The sequence below is a fragment of the Cetorhinus maximus genome, chromosome 27 (assembly GCF_964194155.1).
Source record: "Cetorhinus maximus chromosome 27, sCetMax3.hap1.1, whole genome shotgun sequence".
Lineage (NCBI taxonomy): Eukaryota > Metazoa > Chordata > Chondrichthyes > Lamniformes > Cetorhinidae > Cetorhinus > Cetorhinus maximus.
Window position 1 is genome coordinate 27,620,530 of NC_135905.1, and position 12,436 is coordinate 27,632,965.

The window sequence follows — 12,436 nt, forward strand, 5'->3', positions numbered from 1 at the left end:
TCCCTCCCTTTACTCTGTGTCCACCCCTCTCCATTACACTTCATTCTTTGGAAATTTGCTTCCTGTTAATCTCTTCCATTTCCATCAATCGCCCACTGTCTATTTGGCCAAGAGAGTGTTCTGGACTGCTGGGGAGATTGTATTCCCGAAAACTGACCTGACTAATTTAACTACCAGCATTTCAACTTGTCTTCCAGGGGATTTCAGTGAGAATTGGAATTCACTCTGTTCTCTCATTAAATACTTGACATCTTAACCTAGTTAATGGACTGCAATGTTTTGACAGATTTTAACAACTAAGATCGTGGTCTAAAAACTTAAGCAGCAGGATTGTAGGGACCATATTTGAGCCCCTTAACTCTACAACTGTCCAATCATGTTAGGCTGATATGATCAATCAGTCTGGACTTAAAATGACACAACAGGATCAGTCATTTCAGGCAACACAGGCCTGGATTTGTAAAACTTTGTGTAGTTCAATATAAATATCTAAATAACATATTAATATATAAAGCATGGTAAAGTACACATGACGACTCTCTTCCAAACCCACGACCACTACCATCTAGAAGGACAAGGGCAGCAGGTAGATGGGAACACCACCACCTGGAAGTTCCCCTCCAAGTCACTCACCATCCTGACTTGGAAATATATCACCATTCCTTCACTGTCGCTGGGTCAAAATCCTGGAACTCCCTCCCTAACAGCACTGTGGGTGTACCTACACCACATGGACTGCAGAGTTCAAGAAGGCAGCTCACCATCACCTTCTCAAGGGCAATTAGGGATGGGCAATAAATGATGGCCCAGCCAGCGACGTTCACACCCCATGAATGAACTTTTAAAACAATTTAAATGCTTTTTATATGTCGATCTCATGCGATCAGATCAGCCTGAAAATGCTCACCTGTGCTGTTTCCATATTGGAATAATTCCAGGCTTGAGGGATTTTGGTGATGTGGAGAGAATGGGATGTCCTCCTTTGAGTAGAGGGAGATTTGATAGATGTGCTCAAAATCGGGAACGGTTTTGACAGAATAACTGAGGAGAAACTGTTTCCATTCGGAAGAGGGTCAGCAAGCGGAGGAGACACGCATTTCAGATCATTTGCAAAAGAGCTGTTGGGGAGACAGGAATTCTACTCACACACTGGCCGAGATTTTCCAGCCCCGTCTAGGGCCAGAAATCCATTGACCTGCGGCGGGACCGGAAGATCCCGGCGGTGGGAGGGTACGGAAAATCCCGCCCAATGAGTTGGAAAACACCTAGAAGGGCGATTGAATTTGGATAGACAATGGAGAGGGTTGTTGGGGGATGGCGGCGAAGAACAGTGGAGTGGGACTAATTGGATAGTCCTTTCAAAGAACAGGCACAGATGACGATGGGCTGAATGACCTCCTGTGCTTTATAATGCTATGATATTACCATAGAGCAAAATTCATCCACAGAATGCCAAAGGAATAATAAAAAGACTTGCATTTATAAAGCGCCTTTCATTACCACAGGACCTCCAAAGAGTTTCAAGCCAATGAAATGCATTAGTGTAGTCAGTGTTGTTATGTAGGAAACACTGCAGCCAGTTTGCAGACAGAAAGCTTCCCCCCCCACCCCAAAAAGCAGCAATATGATAATGACCAGATTATCTGTCTTTTAGTGATGCAGCTTGAGGGATGAATGTTGGCCAGGACATTGGGACAGCACCCCTGCGTTTCTCCAAAATAGTGGCTGTGGGATATTTTACATTAACCTGAGGGGCAGATGGTTTAATGCCTCATCCAAAAGCAGCCCCCCCTCCTCCAACAGTGCAGCACTCTCTCAATACTGTACTGGGAGTATCGGAGGTGGTTTTTGCCCTCAAGTCTCAGGAGAGGGACTTTCTGATTCGTGTGTGTGTGTGTGTGTGCTACCGAGCCACAGCTGATAGCTAAATGATTGAAGGACTCCTAAAGCTTTGATTTTTGCGATCGCCAAAGACCACCGCAGTTCAGTGTTGATGGAAAAATGGGCGGATTCACTGAAGTGGGTTCCCTAAAGCGCCAACAAAAATAACCAGAAACTTGACTTATTCACTAGTTGGAAGCCAATGACCCGAAGGAAGAGCAGAGCTCTTGGTAAATGACTTCCAAGCTATGGTTAATTGGTCTGATCCATGGATTGTACTTCCCCCAAAATATCAGTAAAATTCCTGGAACGTTCCACCATAAAAAATAGGATTTGATTCATTCCATCCCCACAACCCCAATAATTGTAGCCTCTCCAGCTACCTGCATCTAGGTTTGTTTGTTTCTATTTTTGCCTCTACATTCAGTCGCTAAATTAAGCCTGAACGCTGTAATAAAGTGTGCAATGAAGCATATGCTCACCATAAAAAGTGCTGACTGACTTTTTTGGATTTATGATCCATTGTGATGCTGGGAATTCTTTTTTTTAATTAAAATCAATATGAGAACGGGTAGCCTGCTGAATATATATTTGTTAAATATGGATTTACGATGTGGGCTGCAGTTCTCATTGATTATAGCAGCCTAACAGTTGGATAAGTATTAAAAAAAAAATGCTTTGCACTTCAACAAATGTTACTTGCTCAGACCGAGAAAGTGGAGCAGAAATTGCTACAATCTGGCTTTCCGGAATTGCTGCCGCTTTATATTATGGCTGTATTCTGGCAATAATTAGTTTTGTCACGAATATGATCTATCGTAGCCCAGGCTGGCAGTGTGCTGCTGTCCCGGTGCGATGGTTGAGGTGCTGCCCTTTGACTTAAGACGCTAACCCAACACCCGCCTGTCTCTTACAGTGGATGTCGAAGGTCCCCGATAATTATTCCAAGAAAGACCATGGAGCTTCTCCCAGTGTCCTGGCAAACATTCCTCCATTGAACAGCTCAGGATCAGGCCGATTGACCACTCGAGCCTGTTCCGCCAGTCAGTGAGATCATGGTTGATCTGTGAGCTAACAGCATCAATGCACCTTTGTCCCTTAATGCTTTCAGCTGGCAAAATTGTATTAATCCCAGATGTAAAATTAACAATTCACCTAGTGTCAACTGCCATTTGCGGAAGAGAGTTCAAAATTTCTACCACCTTTTGCACGACAGCGTTTTTCCTAATTTTACTCCTGAGAAGTTTGGCTCTAATTTTTAGACTTTGCCTCTTAGTCCTAGGCTCCCCAACTAGTAGAAAGTTTATCTTGATCTACCTATCTGTTCCCCTTAATATCTTGGACTGATCATTCACTTCATTGCTGCTTGTGGGACCTTGCTGTGTGTCAATTGGTTGCACATTTGCCTACGTAATAATAGTCGTTGCACTCAAATGTAAAAGCTTTCAAATGCTTTACAGAATGGAATGCAAATGCATTACTTTTCCTTAATTTTTTTTGTTTCCCCCTCTCTGAACAGGGCACTGAACTGAATGAAGACCGGACACCGTCAAATGCTACAGTTTCCACAACCTTTAATATATTGGTGATTGATGTCAACGACAACCCGCCTGAATTCAACCGCTCTGAGTACAGTGTCAGCATTACTGAGCTGGCACAGGTGGGCTTTGCACTCCCGCTCTTCATCCAAGTGCAAGATAAAGATGATGTAAGTACCGATATCGAGCTTTGCAGGTACAACCTGAATAATAACTGACAGCTACCTCCAGTCACGCAGCTGTTGTCAACTGCTGCTCAGTCAACTTCTGACCTTACACCTTGTAAACTCAAGTCAGTTCTGCATCCATCATTATGGAGGAGTCAATATACATGGACAATCTGTGTCAGTAATTGGAAAACTAGATTGACAGTTTATATGGATATTGAGATAGATATTGCAGTTGTGTTAAGGATGTGTGCCTGTGGTGATGTTGTGATGTGGATGTCATACACCAAGCCCATGTTGTGCACTGTCTGCTGGCTGATTTCCCATTCTCAAGTGCAGCATTAACGTTCTCATCCTTGTTTTCTAATTCCCCCTAGATTTCCCCCCTTACTATCTCTGTAACCTCATCCAGCCCTAAAACTCTCCAAGATCTCGGCACTCCTCAAGCTCTGACTTCTTTAGCATCCCTCGTTTCTATCCTTCCACCGTTATCAGCCATGCCTTCAGCTCTCTTGGCCCTAAGGTCTGGAATTGCCCCACTAAACCTCTCCATCTCTCTACCTCCTCATTCCTCCTCCTTTAAGATACTTCTTAAAAAGCTACTTCTTAGGCAAAGCATTTTGTCACCTGTCCTAATATTTCCTCGTGTGACCCGATGTTAAATTTTGTCTGATAACCCTGCAGTGAAATGCCTCGGAGCGATTTGACTGGATTGAGGACGCTATGTAAATACAAGCAGTTGTTGCCATTGCATTTCTCCTGACCGTTGATGTGGATCATCTGTATCTATCGGAATTTGAGGAGCCATTTGCACAAGTGCTGCCAACTCATTACTATGCCGTTGTGTCATGGTCACCTTCATTGGAAGATAGGGATGCACATGACCAGAAAAGACTATAGGGATCAGACCCTATAAGGGTGGCAGATTCCCTTCCTGAAGGGAGTGAGTGAATCGGATGTGTTTTTACAACAACCTGGCCATTCCTTGGTCACCATTACTGACACTAGCTTTTACGCCTGACCTGATGTATTAATTGAACTTAAATTCCCCAACTGCCTTGGTGGGACTTGAACTCTTGTCTGTGGATCATTAACCCAGGCCTCTGGATCCAGTAATGTAACCATTACAGTGCTGTACCATAGTGTATCTGGCTCCTGGGGTGTATGGCAAAGTTTGTCGATGAGATAAAAGGAGAAACAGGCACTCAGTCACAAAAAGGTGAGCTTTGGACCGATGAATAAATGAAAGTATGTTCCATCTGGAAACATCACACCGAACACGGGGGAAGCAATTTGTTTCTGGCTTAATATAGACACCGACTAAATTACATTTGCACGGTTTATAACCTGGTACTCTGTTGTTGAATTTGATTTAATTATTTCAGGCACAGCTAGTGGAAGTCCAAACATTTCAAGTATTAGTTTTGAGAAAGAGAGTTTTGCTTGTTCCTTTGCGACCCCTGGAGGGAAACTTCCATTTCATCCAGAGGCCATTTGGAAATTTGCTTTCCACACGGCAGGAAGCTCTGCACTCCCGCATCGCTTGGAGTAAGATGTAACTTGGCGTGGAGCGGGTGGCGATACACCAGCATGTAGACCGAAGGGGTAAAAAGATCAATGGCTTCACCCATCAAACAGAGATAAGCTGAAAGCTTATTGAGACTGATTGACCGCTCGAGTGTCGGCCTGTAAGGAATTTGAGCGGGAATTCAATGCCAAACACCCAGTAACAGAGAAATAGCAAAATTATAATGCTTCTTTTTGTTGAAGCTTTACTTGACAATATAAGGGATAAAGAACTTGCCAGGAATACTGCTGTTGGGTCTTTAATTAGTCAAAAACGTGTAACTCAAACCAGAAAGGGAATGTTTAATATTTTTCAGAGTTCACAGAATCACACAGGGCAGAAGAGGCCCTTCGGCCCATCGAGTCAGCGTGAGAAACACCTGACCTACCTACTTAATCCCATTTACCAGCACTTGGCCCCATAGCCTTGAATGTTAAGACGTGCCAAGTGCTCATCCAGGTACTTTTTAAAGGATGTGAGGCAACCCGCCTCCACCACCCTCCCAGGCAGCGCATTCCAGACCGTCACCACCCTCTGGGTAAAAAAGTTTTTCCTCACATCCCCCCCCCCTCCAAACCTCCTGCCCCTCACCTTGAACTTATGCCCCCTCCTGACTGACCCTTCAACTAAGGGGAACAGCTGCTCCCTATCCATCCTGTCCATGCCCCTCATAATCTTGTACACCTCGATCAGGTCGCCCCTCAGTCTTCTCTGCTCCAACGAAAACAACTTAAGTCTATCCAACCTCTCTTCATAACTTAAATGTTTCATCCCAGGCAACATCCTTCCTGTAATGTGGTGACCAGAACTGCACACAGTACTCCAGCTGTGGCCTCACCAAGGTTCTATACAACTCCAATGTGACCTCCCTACTTTTATAATCTATGCCTCGATTGATAAAGGCAAGTGTCCCATATGCCTTTTTCACCACCCCACTAACATGCCCCTCCACCTTCAGAGATCTATGGACACACGCCAAGGTCCCTCTCCCGCTCTTGGACGAGGTTTCGTGAAAAATGTAAAGGCTGCCTGGCCGATTCGTCCGTCCGCCAATCCTGAGGTTGGACGGGCCACGAAGAATCGCTGGCCGTTGCGCTGTTAATGGGCTTAGTTGCCCGTTTAATTGTCGGCGGGCGGGCGGGCACGCGCCCACCGAGCGAAATATTGCGCGAAGACGTCAGGACGCTTGCCCGACATCGTCTCGCGTGATTTGACGCCCACTCGGGTCAGGCGCCCGCCCGCCAAACATAAAATTCTGCCACGATCGTGTCTCTCTGCCTACGCGATGCTTGGAGACACTTCCCTCATTGAACTGTGAACTCGCCACGTGAGGAATTTCAAACTCCCGCCTGGGCGCCTCCCCTCAGGGAAACCGTGGACGCTCGACCAGCCTTTGCGGAGGCCTCCCAGGGAGCGAATGTTACCGTCGCTCCCACCAGGCGGTCGAAGTCCGATGGTCTTGGAAACTGAATAGAAAACGGGTTTAAATTGACACGGTGCTTTCCGCGGCTTCGGGGCATTGCAAAGCGCTTTACAGCCAATTAAATATTTCTGAAGAGTAGCCGCCGTTGTTGCTGGTTTTGCCAAATTACCAAATTGTGCACAGCAAGGGCCCCATGAGGCTGAGTAGGGGGGGGGGTGGGGGGGGGGTGCGTGGATGGAGGTGGGTATTTTTTCTAATTGGTTAATTAATTTATTTTTATTTGTTCATGGGATGTGGGCGTCGCTGGCTAGGCCAGCATTTATTGCCCATCCCTAACTGCCCTTGTTCAGAGGGCATTTAAGAGTCAATCCCATTGCTGTGGGTCTGGAGTCACATGTAGGCCAGGCCAGGTGAGGGCGGCAGATTTCCTTCCCTAGGTGGGTTTTTACGGGCGATCGGCAATGGTTTCATGGTCGTCTTCAGGCTCGATTCCAGATTTTTAGTATTGAATTCAAATTTCGCCATCTGCCATGGTGGGATTTGAACCCATGTCCCAAAATACTAGCCCAGTGACCAGTCTGCCACCTTGAGTGTGGATGGGTGGGGTTGGAAGGGTAAGTGGTGGAGCTAGAATGGGTGACAGTTTTTGGGTGAGTGAGTTTGGTAAATATGGGTGGGAGTCTGTGTAGGTGGAGTTGGTTTGGGTGGGGGGTGGTTTGGAGGTGGGGGTAACTGTGCATGGGCCTCTGTGTCATGATGGTAGAGAAGGGACAGGTGGGCAATGGTGGGATGAGGGTGGTTTACTTTTGGGTAGATGGAGGTGGGGCTAAGAGTGGGTGGGCGCCTGCATTTAGAAGAACAGAGTGATTGCTTTTCAATGAATTCGCGCAGGAATAAGGTGTTATCTTCTACGGTAGTAGGTGCTTATCCAATCTCCAGAACCATGAAGCACTGGTATTCATTCATAACTGACTCCAGAGCTGGAAATACATCTTTCCACTGCTGTTTGGTGTGTGAAACGTGGCAAAATGTTTAGTTTTGCTGCAAAATGAAGAGTAGAAAACCACATTGGTCGTTTGCCCTGAATGGTGTTTGTCGGACCACCAGGTCCCCTTTGACCCGCTTATTATTCAGAGAAGAATGAAAGTTTCTTACAGATTTTCAGTTGCTTTCCATTTATTAATGCACCCATTGCAACTGCGAGCAGTTAGGCTGCTTTGGGATTGCATCGGGGAGCTATTTTGACCTCAGGAGGAGTTACACTAACACTGCGTGTTGGAGATTGTTTCAGCTCCGTCCCAGTGGCTTTGTAGCCTCTTGCCGCACGGCTGTGGGATGTGTAACATTGGGGCACAGCCTGACGGTGTGAAGCCTGAGACTCAATTGTCCACCTACTCGTGACCGCTCAGCCTGGAGGATCGGGGGAAATTTCAGAAGATATCGATCAGGCTTGTGGAAATAAAATTAAAAACTGAGTCGTGGCATCGAAATGCTAGGACAAAGCATTGGGGAGAGGGGAGCTGGGCAGGGGATCGTATTATCTCAGATCAGAGGGATGGTTCTGTGAGCAGAGCCACTGGATTATATCCTGATTCCCTAACCCGTGCTTCCTACAACTGTAGATTCCCCATTCAGAAAATAAGAACTTAAGAAATAGAAGCAGGAACAGCCCATACGAGCTCTCGAGTCTGCTGCGATATTCAGTAAAATCGTGGCTGATCATCTACCTCCACTTTCCCGCCCTGTCCCCATATCCTTTGACTCCCCTCGTGCCCAAAAGCTTATTGATCTGTTTTTAAATAAACTCAGCAACTGATCACCCACAGCCCCCTGAGTAAAGAAATTACTCCTCACGTCCGCCTGAAATAGCCGACGGCGATCCTGAGACTGTGGTTCTCTGGCAGTGTGAAGAGTACCTCGGCATTAACGCTGTTGAGCTTTCTAAGAACTCGGTACAATTTCAACGTGACCACCTCTCGTCTTCTAAACTCCAGAGAGCATCAGCGCATTCACTTCAGCCTCTTTTCTCAAAGGACAACAACCCCTTGCAACTGTGTCCCCACGCTGGGTGCACAGAATCACCTCAGCCCCCAAGCTTGGCTGGTTCCAAAGTAGCATTGAGTCCCCAGGATCGAAGAGAGAGTCTGAAGGTGAGTCGATGTGCCACCTGCCCTGTCACTTGAGTTGCCCATGGTCTGTTGCTGGCTGACACGCCTTTGGCAGCGATAGCTCACTCTGCCCGCTCTCATTGATGACGGTGTTTGGCATTGGGAGAGCAGAACGAATGATTAATCATTTTTAAAATTGGGGTGGCAGGGGGAGATGATGGAAAGGGCAGTAAATTAGATGCAAAAGCTATCTAAAAAGTTTTTAGGTTCTGCAATAATACAGAACTATAATGCATTCCCACTGTTCATGCAGTGATCCAGGAAATCCTATTTCCTGTGTATTATTTACACAACCACTGGTTTGAAATCTGTTGGAGACTGGCTGTTGGTGCTGAAGTTATTCATTTGTTTTATCGATTTTTGGTTCGTCTGTTACTTTAATTTAAAAAGGGATTTTTTATTTTCCTTCCCCCCCCTCTGATTCCATTTTTCATTTCTAACTCTTTGCAGGAATTCAGACAGACTCTGCTGCTGCTCTTCCCTCACGTTGCGGGGGGGGGTGTGTGTGTGTGTGTGTGTGTGCCAGTGGGGGGTGCGTGTGTGTGCCAGTGGGGGGGTGTGCCAGTGGGCAGTGCGTGTGTGCCAGTGAGGGTGTGTGTGTGTGTGCCAGTGGGGGTGTGTGTGTGTGTGCCAGTGGGGGGGTGTGTGTGTGTGCCAGTGGGGGGGTGTGCCAGTGGGCAGTGTGTGTGTGCCAGTGGGCGGTGCGTGTGTGCCAGTGTGCGTGTGCCAGTGTGGATCTTGGTGGGGGGCGGGGGGGGGGGGGGTGGTGTTTGCCAGTGGGGTGTGTGTGCCAGTGGGCGGTGTGTGTGTGCCAGTGGGCGGTGTGTGTGTGTGCCAGTGGGGGGGGTGTGTGTGCCAGTGGGCGGTGTGTGTGTGTGCCAGTGGGGGGGGTGTGTGTGTGCCAGTGGGGGTGTGTGTGTGCCAGTGGGCGGTGTGTGTATGTGCCAGTGGGGGGGGTGTGTGTGCCAGTGGGCGGTGTGTGTGTGTGCCAGTGGGGTGTGTGTGTGTGTGCCAGTGGGCGGTGTGTGTGTGCCAGTGGGCGGTGTGTGTGTGCGCCAGTGGGGGGGGTGTGTGTGCCAGTGGGCGGTGTGTGTGTGTGCCAGTGCGGGGGGGGGGGAGGTGTGCGCGTGTCTGTGATTTACGAGTTATACTCTGACAACTGGCTTGCTCGCTGCTGTTGATGAAGTGGAATTTGTCATTGACGATGAGCCACTCCTCAGTAACCTGAGCAGCCCCAGGTTAAGGGCCCAGTCACTGCAGACAGTCACAGTCAGACAGTTTAGCCATTAGCAACACTCCATGCGTGAAATTGTACACCTTTTCTTGATGGTTTCTACTAGATTCTGAAGAATTCTGATTATACGCTGTTGAGTTGTGCCATTATATTGTGTCACCTCTGACATTTTTGCCCCCCCCATCCCCCACCCCCCCAACCCTCCTTTTCTCTCTCTCTCTCAGGCTAACTTCTGATTCGTGTTCAAGGTGCTGACCTGACACCGTGCCAAATTGCCGCAACAAATATCCAATTCCGTTTCTCTTCCCTTTTCCTTTCCAGGCTCCCAACAGCATGTTTGACGTCCAACTAGTGGGGAACAACTCGGACCATTTTACCATTTCGCCAACGTCCGGCCAGGGGAGGATAGACATCCGGGTCCGAGTGGCTGTGCCCTTGGATTACGAGCGCATCTCTCACTATGAGTTTTCCGTAAGTCGTTTGATCAGTCTTCGTTTTGGGGGTAACTTTTTGTTTAAACAGGGAGCACCCAGTTATTGCAACATAAGAATAGGGTAACGGTATTTTGCCACTCAAGCCTGCTCTGCCGTTCAATGGCTGATCTGTGGCTGAACTCCATAAACTCCTGCCAGGGGGGTCATTTTTCCCTTCATCGGAGGGTGGGGCTGCCAGCGCCCCCCCCACTAGGATTGTCCTGGGATTTATAGGAACGAAGATCAATCTCCAGAACATCACCACAAGCAACATTCAAGGGAAAAATCAGTAATTGTGGGTTTTATTTGTCATTGGCTTTGAACGCTTTTCATTTATTAGTCAATAAAAAAAATATTGGAGGTGGGTGGAGGTGAAAAACTGTCTCGCAAACATATCAAGATTAATCGGAAAGCAGAATGCCGGAAATCTCAAATAAAAACGGAAAATGCTGGAACTGTTCAGCAGGTCTGTGGGGTCAGAAACAGAGGGTGAAATTTTTGGCTCAGCGGGCGGGCGCGCGCCTGACCCACTTGGGTGTAAAATGACGCGTGTTGAGATCGGGTGAGCTGCCTGACGTCAACGCGCAGTCAGGCGATACTTCATTCGGCGGGCACGTGCCGGAGTCAGGAGCCCACCCGCTGGTAATTAAAAGGCCTGTTATAGGCCACGAGCAAAGTTATTAAATTAAATTTTTCGCTGCCCGTCCAACTTGACGGCCGGCGGGGCAGGCGAAAAGGCCAAAGCGGCCTTTTGCACTTTTTAGCAAACCTCATCCACGGGCAGGATGAGGTTTCCTAAAGCAAATAAAAAATTTTTTTTAAATTTAAAATTGAATTATAACATGCCTCTGCTCACATGACAGAGTCACATGAGGGGATATGTTTTATTACATTATGTATTTCTTTATTTATTTTTTTTGGAAATGCTTCATGTCCCTGAGGCGATTCTGTGCTTCAGGGGGATTGTGAAGTGAGCCCCTGTGCTCACGATCCCCCTCCACTCCCCCCACCCTGCACAGGCAGCGCTGAGCGCAGCCGCTCCCATTTCACATGGGGTGAGCCTTCATTGCCCCGCCCAGCGTGAAATCGACCTTCCGGCCTCGATCGCGGGCGGCTTCTCACCCGCCCGACAAGGGCAAGATTCTGCCCAGAGTCGATGACCCTTCATTAGAACTGAGAGAAGCTCGAGATGAAATAGGTAAAAGGAAAAGTCTGTGATAGGGTGAAAGACAGGGAAGATTGAATGACAGAAGAGTTAGTTTCCCAGGATCAAAGGGGAACTGTGATGGGGCAAGATTAGAAACCTTCCTCTTGTCCTTGTCACACCCGCCCCTGGCTTAAAACCTGTTACTTCCCTGACTTTTCTCAGTCCTGAAGAAACATCATTGACCTGAAACGGTAACTCAGTTTGCCTCCATAGAGGCTGCCTGACTTGCTGAGTTTTTCCAGTGTTTCCTGTTTTTATTCAAGGTCAATCCAGCTGGGTAATAGAGTGCTGTCCCTTTTCCAATTGACTGTGTAAAACCAGCGGCATGTGGAGGATGGTGGGAGCATGGGGGTGGTGGGGTGGGGGTTGGAGGTGGGATGTCCAGGAATGCACCCAGCTAGAATTGGCATCCCTACCACCTGGCAGACCTGATCCCTGCTTCCTTGTAAATCCCAACCGATTTTCATCCCCGTGAGTAAAAATTGGCTGAACAATTCCCTCCACCAGTTTACCACTGAATCAGTGTGGGCAGAAATTGCATCCACCCTTCCACCCTTGACCAAATTAGTAAAACCCTGCTCAGTCAGAGGGATTAACTGAAAGTTGGAGACAATATTGTGCGATGTTATTGTGCAATTGATTTATGTGAACCTACATTTGTTATGGTGTTAAGATGAGGAAGGGCATTTAGATCTTTCTGTATAAACGTGCAATACCACGTCACACTATCGAACTATCTCTTGAATGTCCCCATGGTTATTGGCTCCCGTCTCCTTCA

General features: G+C 47.6%; 1 protein-coding gene across 1 annotated transcript in view; it reads left to right on the forward strand.

Annotated features, from left to right (window-relative positions):
* Positions 1-12,436, forward strand: part of cdh23 (cadherin-related 23) — a 701,272-nt gene that overhangs the window by 263,641 nt on the left and 425,195 nt on the right. Inside the window, exons 10-11 of the mRNA XM_078530938.1 lie at positions 3,401-3,589; positions 10,300-10,449. Of these exons, the coding sequence (XP_078387064.1) occupies positions 3,401-3,589; positions 10,300-10,449 (339 nt within the window). The remainder of the gene's footprint in view (positions 1-3,400; positions 3,590-10,299; positions 10,450-12,436) is intronic.